This window comes from Pseudophryne corroboree, chromosome 5, assembly GCF_028390025.1.
Source record: "Pseudophryne corroboree isolate aPseCor3 chromosome 5, aPseCor3.hap2, whole genome shotgun sequence".
Lineage (NCBI taxonomy): Eukaryota > Metazoa > Chordata > Amphibia > Anura > Myobatrachidae > Pseudophryne > Pseudophryne corroboree.
Genome location: NC_086448.1, coordinates 377613783 through 377629970, shown reverse-complemented (window position 1 = coordinate 377629970; position 16188 = coordinate 377613783). Strand labels below are relative to the sequence as shown.

Below are 16188 nucleotides of genomic sequence, written 5' to 3'. Positions count from 1 at the left end.
GGCACCGTTCTCGGTGCCTCCTGCTGTCAATATATAAGGGCCGGAAATGGGGGGCGGGGCCAAACACCAGGCAGTAGAAGCGGCAGTAGAAGCCCATTTAAAAAAGCCAGATAAGCGGCACCCATAGAAGTGCCTCTGTGACAGGGGCGTGCTTTCAGCCCATATGAAAGCACGCCCCTGTCACTAACACTGATGTGATTGGGCAGTGGGCAGGGCCAAACTGGCTGCTCGGCACCAAACCACCCCCCATTCCTGGGCTGGCTGATGCGAGCAAAACGCCCCCTGCCCCCCCCCCCCCCCCCCCCCGATTTTATACCAGCAGCAGCCGATAATCCGCCCCCTCCCGCTCCCCCTGCTGTAGTTTACAGCCGATTATATGCAGGGCAGCAGCGGAGGTCCTGCCCCCCTCCGAGGGCCGCCCGCCGCCGCCGCCTTTCTCAGACAGCGCCAGTGTTCAGGGCCACAGACTCTGGGGCACTGGCAGCGGGCAGCGCTGCTGCCATCGCTGCGCTGCTCGCTGCCAGTGCCCCAGAGTCCGCGGTAATGTGGCTACCTACTGTAGTGTTCGGGTTCCGGACAGGAGGGGGAGGAGGAGACGCGTTCTCAGCTCCTCACCCCAGAGTCAATAATACAGCCTGTGTGGATTGGAACTGGCCAGCCGGAGGGGGAGGAGGGGCCTCTCTCTTAGCTCCTCCCCCATACTCCCTAATTCTGCCCGTTTGGGACTCCCCAGCTAGAGGGGGGAGAAGGGCTCAATACTTCTCCATGTCCCCTGACATGTCCATGTCCATGAGAGGGAATCAATTTCGATGTGCAGCAGCAGCAGCATGATTGTCCACGCCACAGTGGCAGGTAGGAAAAACAATATCCTGGAGTTATAAAGGTGGCAAGTGCTGTTCAGCATTTCTTTGTCAGTCCATTGGCCCCCCTCTCTCTTTCTATCTATCTCCCCCTCAACTCCCACTCTCTCTTTCTATCTCCCCCTCAGCTCCCGCTCTCTCTTTCTATCTATCTCCCCCTCAGCTCCCACTCTCTCTTTCTATCTCCCCCTCAGCTCCCGCTCTCTCTTTCTATCTATCTCCTCCTCAACTCCCACTCTCTCTTTCTATCTCCGACTCCCCCTTAGCTCCCGCTCTCTCTTTCTATCTATCTCCCCCTCAGCTCCCACTCTCTCTTTCTATCTCCCCCTCAGCTCCCGCTCTCTCTTTCTATCTATCTCCCCCTCAGCTCCCACTCTCTCTTTCTATCTCCCCCTCAGCTCCCGCTCTCTCTTTCTATCTATCTCCTCCTCAACTCCCACTCTCTCTTTCTATCTCCGACTCCCCCTTAGCTCCCGCTCTCTCTTTCTATCTATCTCCCCCTCAGCTCCCACTCTCTCTTTCTATCTCCCCCTCAGCTCCCGCTCTCTCTTTCTATCTATCTCCCCCTCAGCTCCCACTCTCTCTTTCTATCTCCCCCTCAGCTCCCGCTCTCTCTTTCTATCTATCTCCTCCTCAACTCCCACTCTCTCTTTCTATCTCCGACTCCCCCTTAGCTCCCGCTCTCTCTTTCTATCTATCTCCCCCTCAGCTCCCACTCTCTCTTTCTATCTCCCCCTCAGCTCCCGCTCTCTCTTTCTATCTATCTCCCCCTCAGCTCCCACTCTCTCTTTCTATCTCCCCCTCAGCTCCCGCTCTCTCTTTCTATCTATCTCCTCCTCAACTCCCACTCTCTCTTTCTATCTCCGACTCCCCCTTAGCTCCCGCTCTCTCTTTCTATCTATCTCCCCCTCAGCTCTCACTCTCTCTTTCGATCTCCCCCTCAGCTCCCACTCTCTCTTTCTATCTATCTCCCCCTCAGCTCCCACTCTCTCTTGCCCCCTCTCTCCCCCCTCTGCCCTCTCTCTCTTGTTTACTCTCTCTTCCTCGGCCCCCCCTATCTATCGACCCCATCTCTCTCTCTTTCTCTCTATTCTGCCCCCCTCCATCTCCCACATCACTGTCTCTCCCTCTTGCCTTAACTAGTTCTGATTTGGGTGTAGTATGAGTTGCCGGCGGCCGGGTCCCTGGCGGCCAGCATACCGGCGCCGCCTTACTGACAGCGGGACAAGCCCCTCTTTTCTCCCAAGAGGGAGGAAAGGTGTCGGTATGCCGGTTGTCGGGATTCCGGCGCTGGTATACTGTGCGCCGGGATCCCAACAACCGGTATACTGAATACCACCCTTCTGATTTTTACTTACATACTGGCGTATTGCTATATTTGGTGGTCTCCCCCTATTCCTCCTCCCTCTCTCTTTCATCTCTCCAGTCACCCCCTATTCCTCCTCTCTGCCATCTCCCTCTGTTCCTCTCTCACTCCCATCTCCCCCCATTTCTCTTCTCTCCTGTTTCCCCGCTACTTCTCCTCTTTACCGTATATACCCCTATTCCTCCTCTCTCTCTCTCTCTGCAATCTCCTCTATTCCTTCTCTCTCTCTCTCTCTCTCTCTCTCTCTCTCATCTCCCTCTATTTCTTCACTCGCTCTTCCTTCTCCCCCTATTCCTTCTCTCTATTCCTTCTTCCACTATTCCTCTCTCGCTGCCTGCTGTCTCTCCCATTCCTCCCCTCTCCCTCTATGTTGTCTCCCCTCTATTCCTCCTCTCTCTCTCCAGTCTGCCCCTATTCCTTCTCTCTCCCATCTCCCTCTATTCCTTCTCTCTTCCTTTTCTCTCTTCCTTCTCCCCTATTTTTTCTCCCCCTATTCCTTCTCTCTCTTCCTTCTCACCCTATTCCTTGTCTCTCTTCCTTCTCCCCCTATTCCTCTCTCTCTTCCTTCTCCCCCTATTCGTCCTCTCTCTCTCCTGTCTCCTCCTGTTCCTCACATCTCCATACTTCACCTCTCTCTTCCATCTCCCCATATTCCTCCTTTCTCTTTCCCATAAATGTATAAAAATTTACAATATATTAGCCTCCTGCTCATCACAAGTTTGATGAGCAGGCAGGCTGCGGGCATTGGCGGGGGCATTGCCAGTAGCGGGCATTGGATCAGCGGCTGTAGGAGTCATCAGCGGTACTCAAAGGACATTATGGCTGCAGTGACTCACCAGCCACTGACCTCACTGCATGCCACTGCGCTACACTCTCCAATGCCGTAGTGAAAATGGCAGCGACGCGCAGCTCCTTATATAGAATCCAAACCCAGCAAGAATCCGACAGCTGACATTTGATGACGTTTTGCCTCGTTCTGGCTTCAGAGTCAGACGGGAAAACCCGAGCAGGACTCGGATCCGGGCTCGGGATGTGAAGTCCGGTAGGGTTCGGTTCTCAGGGAACCGAACCCGCTCATCTCTTTTATATATATATATATATATATATATATATATACCCCATATTCCACCTGTATACATTTACTCTCCACCTTCTACTGTACCTGCATAAATATACCTTTTACCTACATAAATAGACCTTCTTAAAACATAAATATATCTTCATTCGCCATAAAGATAACTTTAACCTGTATACATATACAGTACCTTCCTGTTTTTTATAGATAAATATACCTTTCTAACGTTTAAGATTGGCTATAAAAAGATACAGTTCTACTTGCAAACAAATATCGGTAAATACACCTCTGCAGTTCCAAAATATACATTAACATTCTTCAAATCTTTCCCCTTTACTAAGGGGAATAGTTCTTATTAATTGCGGTATGCCCCATTTACATAATGGAACGTTGTATTTTTTCCATTTGTTTTGTAGGGGAAGTGGCCAAATCTGGGAGCCATGTACTTGGGCCCTTGTCGGCTCTCTGCTGGCCCCATTCTGAATTTTTATTTGCTGGAATCTATCAAGTCTATGTCACTGAGACACGGAGCGATAAGAGCTTGGCCCGGAAATCAGTAAGAAGTAAAGTTATTGCATATGCAATCACTTTATTCTCTGCTTCAGACCCCTGCTGTGTTACTGAGCATGGAACCATGGTGCAAACAGACAGCTCTGGGCATAAGAAGTATTACACAAAAATTGTGTTCCATAAGTTTATTGAATAAACAGATACATAAGCCAAAGCAAGCATTACCTATAAGCAGGGGTGATTTAAGAGAGGATGCAGTAGACTCTGGCTTTGTGTTCCTGGGGACATCTTAATGCGCATGCGCAAATCACTGGGAAAATAGCCATGGAGGACATTTTTCCTATCATTTCTGCAAATCTTCAGCCAGTTCTGGGCGGACGGAGCGGTGAGTTTAATTATATGGGTGCAGGGTGTGCGGTGTGGGACCCTTGTGCAGTGCACACTTTGCACTCATTATGGATACGCCAGTGCCCATAAGTAACTCCGAGGGAGTATATAATATTGTATTTTTAACTTTTTCTATTGCACACAATTTTATCTCAACAGAAAACTAAATAAGTAATGTAAATGAGAAAAAAAAAATCAAACATACTTTTTCAGCAGACAAAACTTGCAGCATGATGGTAAATCTGCCTTGCCAACAGGTACAGTCTCATATCTGATATCTTGTGAATTAAGAGAAGTCAGATTATAACAGCCGACATACCATAGATCTAGAAAAATGACATAAATGAATTAGTCTTGCAGTAATGCCATCGCAGTGCAGCTTGTGGTGCCAAGGAAAATGCGTCTCGCGACATAGTCCTTGGCCTTGAAACTCCCGGAAAATGGGGACGACATGCCTACCTGTTGCCCTTAGGTCCATTTATGTAGTGGTGTACAGTTGTGCTACTGATTGTACACATATATTATGATAGGGGAAAAAAGCGCCAGTGGCTGCCAATCATTTTGACCATAAATAATTTGATTTGGTAATGCACCACCAACAGGGGCATCCTTGCAAGAGTCTCACGGCACCCCAGGGTGCTTAGTACACAGTTTGGGAATCACTTGTATAGCTAATTCCTCCTCTCTTCTGTCTGCTGTGTGTCACCTAATACATGGCTTTTTTTATTGCCCTTCGAACACATCCAGTTTAGGATGGGAGAAGTCTTTTCTCTACATATATATATATATATATATATATATATATATATATATATAAATATAGGAACAGATGCTGATGCGGCACTCACAACCGATTGTCAAAACAATGAAGTCACACAAAGGATTCTTTCAACATTTCAATTTGTAATAAGACAATCTTATTACAGATTGAAACATTGAAAGAATCCTTTGTGTGACTTCATTTTTTTGACAATCGGTTGTGAGTGCCGCATCGGCATCTGTTCCTATTGAATCTTTATGAGGGCACCAAACCAAGCCAAGGTATTTATGAGGAGTGCCGGGACATTTGTGTTATATATATATATATATATATATATATATATATTTATTATTCACCAATGCCGGCACTCCATTGCAAAAGCCATAACTTGCCCAGGTGCCCTCCCGAGTCCGGTGCACCACATTCTGTCCAATCTCCACAGGGCGGCACTCACAGGACTTGTTGTACAAGAATAACAGACTGTCTGAGTCAGTTCAGTTCAACGTTTCGGTTTATCACCTTTTTCAAGAACTACATACATACCAGAAAACCAACATGTCTTTTATGCACGCCTCAGCCCTCCGTTCTCCCGCGCGCGCCAGCCCACCGGTACGTCCTTCTCTAATGACGTCATGCGTCTGTGTCGGTTGCGATAGCAACCTCACAACACTAGCGTCCCTGCGCTATCCAGCGGCGGACACGCCCAGCCACGTCATGAGTCAGACGGACCATATCCCGGAAGCGGCTCCACGCGTGTTACGGGGTTACTAGGCAACAGCATGGTACACAAAAACAAAAACAAACTTCCCACAACAATGTGAATTAATAAGTAAATAAATAACTAACACCCAATGTGTTACTGTGCTGCTGTCACCACCATCACCAGAGAATGAAAATCAACCCAGTGAACATAAAGCATTAAAACAATACACCACATATACTTAGCTTACACAGCTATAAAAATGCTACTGCATAATGCTGCAAATGTCCAAAAACTGGACACACTAACTGAAAGACATCTGGCTTAGATTGAATACAGACAGTGTATATAACAACCTAACCCATAAAACTTTCAAATATTTCAAGATATTTCAAAAAGCTGAATTGAAACTAGAGATGAGCGCCGGAAATTTTTCGGGTTTTGTGTTTTGGTTTTGGGTTCGGTTCCGCGGCCGTGTTTTGGGTTCGACCGCGTTTTGGCAAAACCTCACCAAATTTTTTTTGTCGGATTCGGGTGTGTTTTGGATTCGGGTGTTTTTTTTAAAAAACACTAAAAAACAACTTAAATCATAGAATTTGGGGGTCATTTTGATCCCAAAGTATTATTAACCTCAAAAACCATAATTTACACTCATTTTCAGTCTATTCTGAATACCTCACACCTCACAATATTATTTTTAGTCCTAAAATTTGCACCTAGGTCGCTGGATGACTAAGCTAAGCGACCCTAGTGGCCGACACAAACACCGGGCCCATCTAGGAGTGGCACTGCAGTGTCACGCAGGATGTCCCTTCCAAAAAACCCTCCCCAAACAGCACATGACGCAAAGAAAAAAAGAGGCGCAATGAGGTAGCTGTGTGAGTAAGATAAGTGACCCTAGTGGCCGACACAAACACCGGGCCCATCTAGGAGTGTCACTGCAGTGTCACGCAGGATGTCCCTTCCAAAAAACCCTCCCCAAACAGCACATGACGCAAAGAAAAAAAGAGGCGCAATGAGGTAGCTGTGTGAGTAAGATAAGCGACCCTAGTGGCCGACACAAACACCGGGCGCATCTAGGAGTGTCACTGCAGTGTCACGCAGGATGTCCCTTCCAAAAAACCCTCCCCAAACAGCACATGACGCAAAGAAAAAAAGAGGCGCAATGAGGTAGCTGTGTGAGTAAGATAAGCGACCCTAGTGGCCGACACAAACACCGGGCCCATCTAGGAGTGTCACTGCAGTGTCACGCAGGATGTCCCTTCCAAAAAACCCTCCCCAAACAGCACATGACGCAAAGAAAAAAAGAGGCGCAATGAGGTAGCTGTGTGAGTAAGATAAGCGACCCTAGTGGCCGACACAAACACCGGGCCCATCTAGGAGTGGCACTGCAGTGTCACGCAGGATGTCCCTTACAAAAAACCCTCCCCAAACAGCACATGACGCAAAGAAAAAAAGAGGTGCAATGAGGTAGCTGTGTGAGTAAGATAAGCGACCCTAGTGGCCGACACAAACACCGGGCCCATCTAGGAGTGGCACTGCAGTGTCACGCAGGATGTCCCTTCCAAAAAACCCTCCCCAAACAGCACATGACGCAAAGAAAAATTAAAGAAAAAAGAGGTGCAAGATGGAATTGTCCTTGGGCCCTCCCACCCACCCTTATGTTGTATAAACAGGACATGCACACTTTAACCAACCCATCATTTCAGTGACAGGGTCTGCCACACGACTGTGACTGAAATGACGGGTTGGTTTGGACCCCCACCAAAAAATAAGCAATTAATCTCTCCTTGCACAAACTGGCTCTACAGAGGCAAGATGTCCACCTCATCATCATCCTCCGATATATCACCGTGTACATCCCCCTCCTCACAGATTATCAATTCGTCCCCACTGGAATCCACCATCTCAGCTCCCTGTGTACTTTGTGGAGGCAATTGCTGCTGGTCAATGTCTCCACGGAGGAATTGATTATAATTCATTTTAATGAACATTATCTTCTCCACATTTTCTGGATGTAACCTCGTACGCCGATTGCTGACAAGGTGAGCGGCGGCACTAAACACTCTTTCGGAGTACACACTTGTGGGAGGGCAACTTAGGTAGAATAAAGCCAGTTTGTGCAAGGGCCTCCAAATTGCCTCTTTTTCCTGCCAGTATAAGTACGGACTGTGTGACGTGCCTACTTGGATGCGGTCACTCATATAATCCTCCACCATTCTTTCAATGGTGAGAGAATCATATGCAGTGACAGTAGACGACATGACATGTCCGTAATCGTTGTCAGGTCCTTCAGTCCGGACCAGATGTCAGCATCAGCAGTCGCTCCAGACTGCCCTGCATCACCGCCAGCGGGTGGGCTCGGAATTCTGAGCCTTTTCCTCGCACCCCCAGTTGCGGGAGAATGTGAAGGAGGAGATGTTGACAGGTCGCGTTCCGCTTGACTTGACAATTTTCTCACCAGCAGGTCTTTCAACCCCAGCAGACTTGTGTCTGCCGGAAAGAGAGATCCAAGGTAGGCTTTAAATCTAGGATCGAGCACGGTGGCCAAAATGTAGTGCTCTGATTTCAACAGATTGACCACCCGTGAATCCTTGTTAAGCGAATTAAGGGCTCCATCCACAAGTCCCACATGCCTAGCGGAATCGCTCCGTGTTAGCTCCTCCTTCAATGTCTCCAGCTTCTTCTGCAAAAGCCTGATGAGGGGAATGACCTGACTCAGGCTGGCAGTGTCTGAACTGACTTCACGTGTGGCAAGTTCAAAGGGCATCAGAACCTTGCACAACGTTGAAATCATTCTCCACTGCACTTGAGACAGGTGCATTCCACCTCCTATATCGTGCTCAATTGTATAGGCTTGAATGGCCTTTTGCTGCTCCTCCAACCTCTGAAGCATATAGAGGGTTGAATTCCACCTCGTTACCACTTCTTGCTTCAGATGATGGCAGGGCAGGTTCAGTAGTTTTTGGTGGTGCTCCAGTCTTCTGTACGTGGTGCCTGTACGCCGAAAGTGTCCCGCAATTCTTCTGGCCACCGACAGCATCTCTTGCACGCCCCTGTCGTTTTTAAAAAAATTCTGCACCACCAAATTCAAGGTATGTGCAAAACATGGGACGTGCTGGAATTTGCCCATATTTAATGCACACACAATATTGCTGGCGTTGTCCAATGCCACAAATCCACAGGAGAGTCCAATAGGGGGAAAGCCATTCCGCGATGATCTTCCTCAGTTGCCGTAAGAGGTTTTCAGCTGTGTGCATATTCTGGAAAGCGGTGATACAAAGCGTAGCCTGCCTAGGAAAGAGTTTGCGAGATGCTGCTACTGGTGCCGCCGCTGCTGTTCTTGCGGCGGGAGTCCATACATCTACCCAGTGGGCTGTCACAGTCATATAGTCCTGACCCTGCCCTGCTCCACTTGTCCACATGTCCGTGGTTAAGTGGACATTGGGTACAACTGCATTTTTTAGGACACTGGTGAGTCTTTTTCTGACGTCCGTGTACATTCTCGGTATCGCCTGCCTAGAGAAGTGGAACCTAGATGGTATTTGGTAACGGGGGCACACTGCCTCAATAAATTGTCTAGTTCCCTGTGAACTAACGGCGGATACCGGACGCACGTCTAACACCAACATAGTTGTCAAGGCCTCAGTTATCCGCTTTGCAGCAGGATGACTGCTGTGATATTTCATCTTCCTCGCAAAGGACTGTTGGACAGTCAATTGCTTACTGGAAGTAGTACAAGTGGGCTTACGACTTCCCCTCTGGGATGACCATCGACTCCCAGCAGCAACAACAGCAGCGCCAGCAGCAGTAGGCGTTACACGCAAGGATGCATCGGAGGAATCCCAGGCAGGAGAGGACTCGTCAGAATTGCCAGTGACATGGCCTGCAGGACTATTGGCATTCCTGGGGAAGGAGGAAATTGACACTGAGGGAGTTGGTGGGGTGGTTTGCGTGAGCTTGGTTACAAGAGGAAGGGATTTACTGGTCAGTGGACTGCTTCCGCTGTCGCCCAAAGTTTTTGAACTTGTCACTGACTTATTATGAATGTGCTGCAGGTGACGTATAAGGGAGGATGTTCCGAGGTGGTTAACGTCCTTACCCCTACTTATTACAGCTTGACAAAGGCAACACACGGCTTGACACCTGTTGTCCGCTTTTCTGTTGAAATACCTCCACACTGAAGAGCTGATTATTTTGGTATTTTCACCAGGCATGTCAACGGCCATATTCCTCCCACGGACAACAGGTGTCTCCCCGGGTGCCTGACTTAAACAAACCACCTCACCATCAGAATCCTCCTGGTCAATTTCCTCCCCAGCGCCAGCAACACCCATATCCTCCTCATCCTGGTGTACTTCAACACTGACATCTTCAATCTGACTATCAGGAACTGGACTGCGGGTGCTCCTTCCAGCACTTGCAGGGGGCGTGCAAATGGTGGAAGGCGCATGCTCTTCACGTCCAGTGTTGGGAAGGTCAGGCATCGCAACCGACACAATTGGACTCTCCTTGTGGATTTGGGATTTCGAAGAACGCACAGTTCTTTGCGGTGCTTTTGCCAGCTTGAGTCTTTTCAGTTTTCTAGCGAGAGGCTGAGTGCTTCCATCCTCATGTGAAGCTGAACCACTAGCCATGAACATAGGCCAGGGCCTCAGCCGTTCCTTGCCACTCCGTGTGGTAAATGGCATAATGGCAAGTTTACGCTTCTCCTCCGACAATTTTATTTTAGGTTTTTTAGTCCTTTTTTTACTGATATTTGGTGTTTTGGATTTGACATGCTCTGTACTATGACATTGGGCATCGGCCTTGGCAGACGACGTTGCTGGCATTTCATCGTCTCGGCCATGACTAGTGGCAGCAGCTTCAGCACGAGGTGGAAGTGGATCTTGATCTTTCCCTAATTTTGGAACCTCAACATTTTTGTTCTCCATATTTTAATAGGCACAACTAAAAGGCACCTCAGGTAAACAATGGAGATGGATGGATACTAGTATACTTATGGATGGACTGCCGAGTGCCGACACAGAGGTAGCTACAGCCGTGTACTACCGTACTGTACTGTGTCTGCTGCTAATATAGACTGGATGATAATGAGATGTAGTATGTATGTATAAAGAAGAAAGAAAAAAAAACCACGGGTAGGTGGTATACAATTATGGATGGACTGCCGAGTGCCGACACAGAGGTAGCTACAGCCGTGAACTACCGTACTGTGTCTGCTGCTAATATAGACTGGTTGATAATGAGATGTAGTATGTATAAAGAAGAAAGAAAAAAAAAAACACGGGTAGGTGGTATACAATTATGGATGGACTGCCGACACAGAGGTAGCTACAGCCGTGGACTACCGTACTGTACTGTGTCTGCTGCTAATATAGACTGGATGATAATGAGATGTAGTATGTATAAAGAAGAAAGAAAAAAAAAACCACGGGTAGGTGGTATACAATTATGGATGGACTGCCGAGTGCCGACACAGAGGTAGCTACAGCCGTGAACTACCGTACTGTGTCTGCTGCTAGTAGACTGGATGATAAATAATGATATAAAAAATATATATATATATCACTACTGCAGCCGGACAGGTATATATTATATAATGACGGACCTGCTGGAGTGGACACTGTCTGTCAGCAGAATGAGTTTTTTAATTTTTATAGAATAAAAAAACACCACACAAGTCACACGACGAGTGTACTTTTTCTGGCAGACATTCAATCACAATATACTATACTGGTGGTCAGTGTGGTCAGGTCACTGGTCACAGTGGTCAGTGGTCAGTCACACTGGCAGTGGCACTCTGGCAGCAAAAGTGTGCACTGTTTAATATGTACTCCTGGCTCCTGCTATAACCTATAACTGCTCCCCAGTCTCCCCCACAATTAAGCTGTGTGAGCACAGTCAGATATTATGCATAGATGATGCAGCACACTGGGCTGAGCACAGATATGGTATGTGAGTGTGACTGAGTCACTGTGTATCGTTTTTTTCAGGCAGAGAACAAGAACAGAACGGATTATTAAATAATAATAAATTATAAAACTGCACTGGTGGTCAGGTCACTGGTCATCAGTCACTAGTATAACTCCTCCTAAGCTCCAGTAAGTAAATGAAGTGTCTCACTCTCACTCTCCTATCTATTTTAATTTCTAAACGGAGAGGACGCCAGCCACGTCCTCTCCCTATCAATCTCAATGCACGTGTGAAAATGGCCGCGACGCGCGGCTCCTTATATAGAATCCGAGTCTCGCGATAGAATCCGAGCCTCGCGAGAATCCGACAGCGTGATGATGACGTTCGGGCGCGCTCGGGTTAACCGAGCAAGGCGGGAAGATCCGAGTCGCTCGGACCCGTGTAAAAAAACATGAAGTTCGGGCGGGTTCGGATTCAGAGAAACCAAACCCGCTCATCTCTAATTGAAACCTCCTTAATCTCACTGCATGCGATAAAGCAATGTATCCACACACTAGTCTACCTTCTAGAGAATATGTCCTAATATATTAATGTGCCTCTATATTCAATACATACACCCTTGTGTAGATGATCCCACCTAGCCCGGTGAAAGGCTGGAGTCTATCCAAGCATATTGACCCAACACCCCAGTGCTCACCAAGCTTGTAAACACCAAAGTGCCACTTCAAGCATGCACAATTTAACCATCCATTATATCTATTAACAGTTCGGTGTTAAGCAATAGAGTCAACATCAGACAACATCAGCTTATTCCAACATCAGCTTATTCCAAGAAACAAGAGAGGGAGATTGTTTCATTAAGACCTAACGGGCTTAAAGTGTTCAAAGTGTGGATCCAATAGGATTCCACCTGAAGTAATCTTCTGCCTCGATCACCTCCCCGCTTCATCGGGGGTACATGGTCGATTATTTTGTAAGATAATGTTGCCAAGGAGTGTCTCTTCTCTCTAAAATGGCGAGCCACCAGCTGATCGATCTCTTGTCCTGCTAAGGATTTTCTAATGGCAGACCGATGCAGGGTCATGCGTTCTCTGAAAGTGCATACAGTTTTGCCAACGTAGAGAAGGCTACAGGGACACCTGATGTAATAGACCACATATTTACTCATGCAAGATAAGATGTGACGTATAGGCATTTTTTACCGGAACGTGGATGCACAATCACACTCCCCACTTCTAAATAGCTGCAAGTAGTGCACCCTGTACAGCGATAGCACCCCGGCTTCCTTCTTAGAAAATGTTGGCCATCCTTACTATCAGCTTTCACGCTGAAGTCATTCTGGACAAGCCAATCCTTTAGGTTTTTTCCTCTCTTGTGGCACATCATGGTTTTTGAGCCCAGTAGTGCTGGAATCTGCTGATCTGTATTCAATAAAGGCCATAGCTTCTTAGTTGTAGTGTTGATGAACTTACTGGCCATATTGAACTGTGTGACAAACGGAATTACTTTGTCCTTCTGCTTCCTTTTTGTGGACATCAGTTCCGTGCGTGATAACTTCATCACCTTGCTCTTGGCCAATTCCAAATCCTTCAGTAAATATCCTCTTTGGAGAAATGTATTGCTCATTTGCTCAATTTCAGTGAGCACAATGTGATCATCACATGTAATTCTCCGAATCCGTAGAAACTGCGAATATGGAAGGCCTTTCTTTAGGGAGACCGGATGATGGCTTTGTGCATGCAGGATAGTATTAGCATCAGTCGGTTTGTGATACACCTGGGTGGAGAACTTGGTCCCATCCCATTTCACTAAAACATCCAGGAAATTAATGGAAGCCGCATCGTGACTGTATGTAAACTTTATAGATGGATGTAGCAAATTAATTGCATTCATCCCATCAACAAATTGTGCCGCCGATCCTGTCCATACTACAAATATGTCATCTATGTAGCGACAGAATAGGGCCACATGTGGCCAAAAGTCTGCATTATCGTAAAAGACCTCTTTCTCCACCTGGAACATGAATATATTTGCAAATGACGGGGCCACATGTGACCCCATCGCACAGCCTCTTCTCTGAACATAGAACTGATTGTCGAAGAGGAAATAATTGTCCACCAATGTTCTTTCTAACAAATCAATGAACAAATCCGTATTGGGTCCTCTATAATCAGGTGATCCCTCAATGAACCTCTTCACACACTCAAGTCCTTCTCTTTGAGGTATACTCGTGTATAACGAGACTACATCGACAGTGCATAGCAATATGTCACAAGCGGTGAACAGCTCTTGGATAACCCCCAAGACCAAGCTGGGGTTACTAACCGATAAACCTGTTGTACCAGTGTTGTACACCTTGCCCAAACTACACAAATCTCCAACAATGCCTCCGGGTCGCCCCATTATTTCCGCTAGATCCTCATTGTATAGTCCAATCTCCAAGTACCTCGATTTTTTTCTGCAGCCTTTGATTGTAAAAGAACCCTCATTTCTGCAGGATACAAACATGTTTTTGAAGAAAATATACAGCCTGGGGTCATTACCATGTGACATATTGCTATGCACTGTCGACGTAGTCTCGTTATACATGAGTATACCTCAAAGAGAAGGACTTAAGTGTGTGAAGAGGTTCATTGAGGGATCACCTGATTATAGAGGACCCAATACGGATTTGTTCATTGATTTGTAAGAAAGAACATTGGTGGACAATTATTTCCTCTTCGACAATCAGTTCTATGTTCAGAGAAGAGGCCGTGCGATGGGGTCACATGTGGCCCCGTCATTTGCAAATATATTCATGTTCCAGGTGGAGAAAGAGGTCTTTTATGATAATGCAGACTTTTGGCCACATGTGGCCCTATTCTGTCGCTACATAGATGACATATTTGTAATATGGACAGGATCGGCGGCACAATTTGTTGATGGGATGAATGCAATTAATTTGCTACATCCATCTATAAAGTTTACATACAGTCACGATGCGGCTTCCATTAATTTCCTGGATGTTTTAGTGAAATGGGATAGGACCAAGTTCTCCACCCAGGTGTATCACAAACCGACTGATGCTAATACTATCCTGCATGCACAAAGCCATCATCCGGTCTCCCTAAAGAAAGGCCTTCCATATTCGCAGTTTCTACGGATTCGGAGAATTACATGTGATGATCACATTGCGCTCACTGAAATTGAGCAAATGAGCAATACATTTCTCCAAAGAGGATATTTACTGAAGGATTTGGAATTGGCCAAGAGCAAGGTGATGAAGTTATCACGCACGGAACTGATGTCCACAAAAAGGAAGCAGAAGGACAAAGTAATTCCGTTTGTCACACAGTTCAATATGGCCAGTAAGTTCATCAACACTACAACTAAGAAGCTATGGCCTTTATTGAATACAGATCAGCAGATTACAGCACTACTGGGCTCAAAAACCATGATGTGCCACAAGAGAGGAAAAAACCTAAAGGATTGGCTTGTCCATAATGACTTCAGCATGAAAGCTGATAGTAAGGATGGCCAACATTTTCTAAGAAGGAAGCCGGGGTGCTATCGCTGTACGGGGTGCACTACTTGCAGCTATTTAGAAGTGGGGAGTGTGATTGTGCACCACGTTCCGGTAAAAAAATGCCTATACGTCACATCTTATCTTGCATGAGTAAATATGTGGTCTATTACATCAGGTGTCCCTGTAGCCTTCTCTACGTTGGCAAAACTGTATGCACTTTCAGAGAACGCATGACCCTGCATCGGTCTGCCATTAGAAAATCCTTAGCAGGACAAGAGATCGATCAGCCGGTGGCTCGCCATTTTAGAGAGAATAGACACTCCTTGGCAACATTATCTTACAAAATAATCGACCATGTACCCCCGATGAAGCGGGGAGGTGATCGAGACAGAAGATTACTTCAGGTGGAATCCTATTGGATCCACACTTTGAACACTTTAAGCCTGTTAGGTCTTAATGAAACAATCTCCCTCTCTTGTTTCTTGGAATAAGCTGATGTTGGAATAAGCTGATGTTGTCTGATGTTGACTCTATTGCTTAACACCGAACTGTTAATAGATATAATGGATGGTTAAATTGTGCATGCTTGAAGTGGCACTTTGGTGTTTACAAGCTTGGTGAGCACTGGGGTGTTGGGTCAATATGCTTGGATAGACTCCAGCCTTTCACTGGGCTAGGTGGGATCATCTACACAAGGGTGTATGTATTGAATATAGAGGCACATTAATATATTAGGACATATTCTCTAGAAGGTAGACTTGTGTGTGGATACATTGCTTTATCGCATGCAGTGAGATTAAGGAGGTTTCAATTCAGCTTTTTGAAATATCTTGAAATTTTTGAAAGTTTTATGGGTTAGGTTGTTATATACACTGTCTGTATTCAATCTAAGCCAGATGTCTTTCAGTTAGTGTGTCCAGTTTTTGGACATTTGCAGCATTATGCAGTAGCATTTTTATAGCTGTGTTAGCTAAGTATATGTGGTGTATTGTTTTAATGCTTTATGTTCACTGGGTTGATTTTCATTCTCTGGTGATGGTGGTGACAGCAGCACAGTAACACATTGGGTGTTAGTTATTTATTTTCTTATTAATTCACATTGATGTGGG

The 16188-nt window shown here is 46.4% G+C and overlaps 1 protein-coding gene across 2 annotated transcripts in view; it reads right to left on the bottom strand.

The window, feature by feature from the left end:
• PKD1L1 (polycystin 1 like 1, transient receptor potential channel interacting) overlaps nt 1–16188 on the bottom strand; it is a 608224-nt gene that overhangs the window by 586336 nt on the left and 5700 nt on the right. For both annotated transcript variants that reach the window (XM_063922691.1, XM_063922693.1), the window contains exon 2: nt 4404–4524. In XM_063922691.1, coding sequence (XP_063778761.1) covers nt 4404–4524 — 121 coding nt within the window. The remainder of the gene's footprint in view (nt 1–4403; nt 4525–16188) is intronic.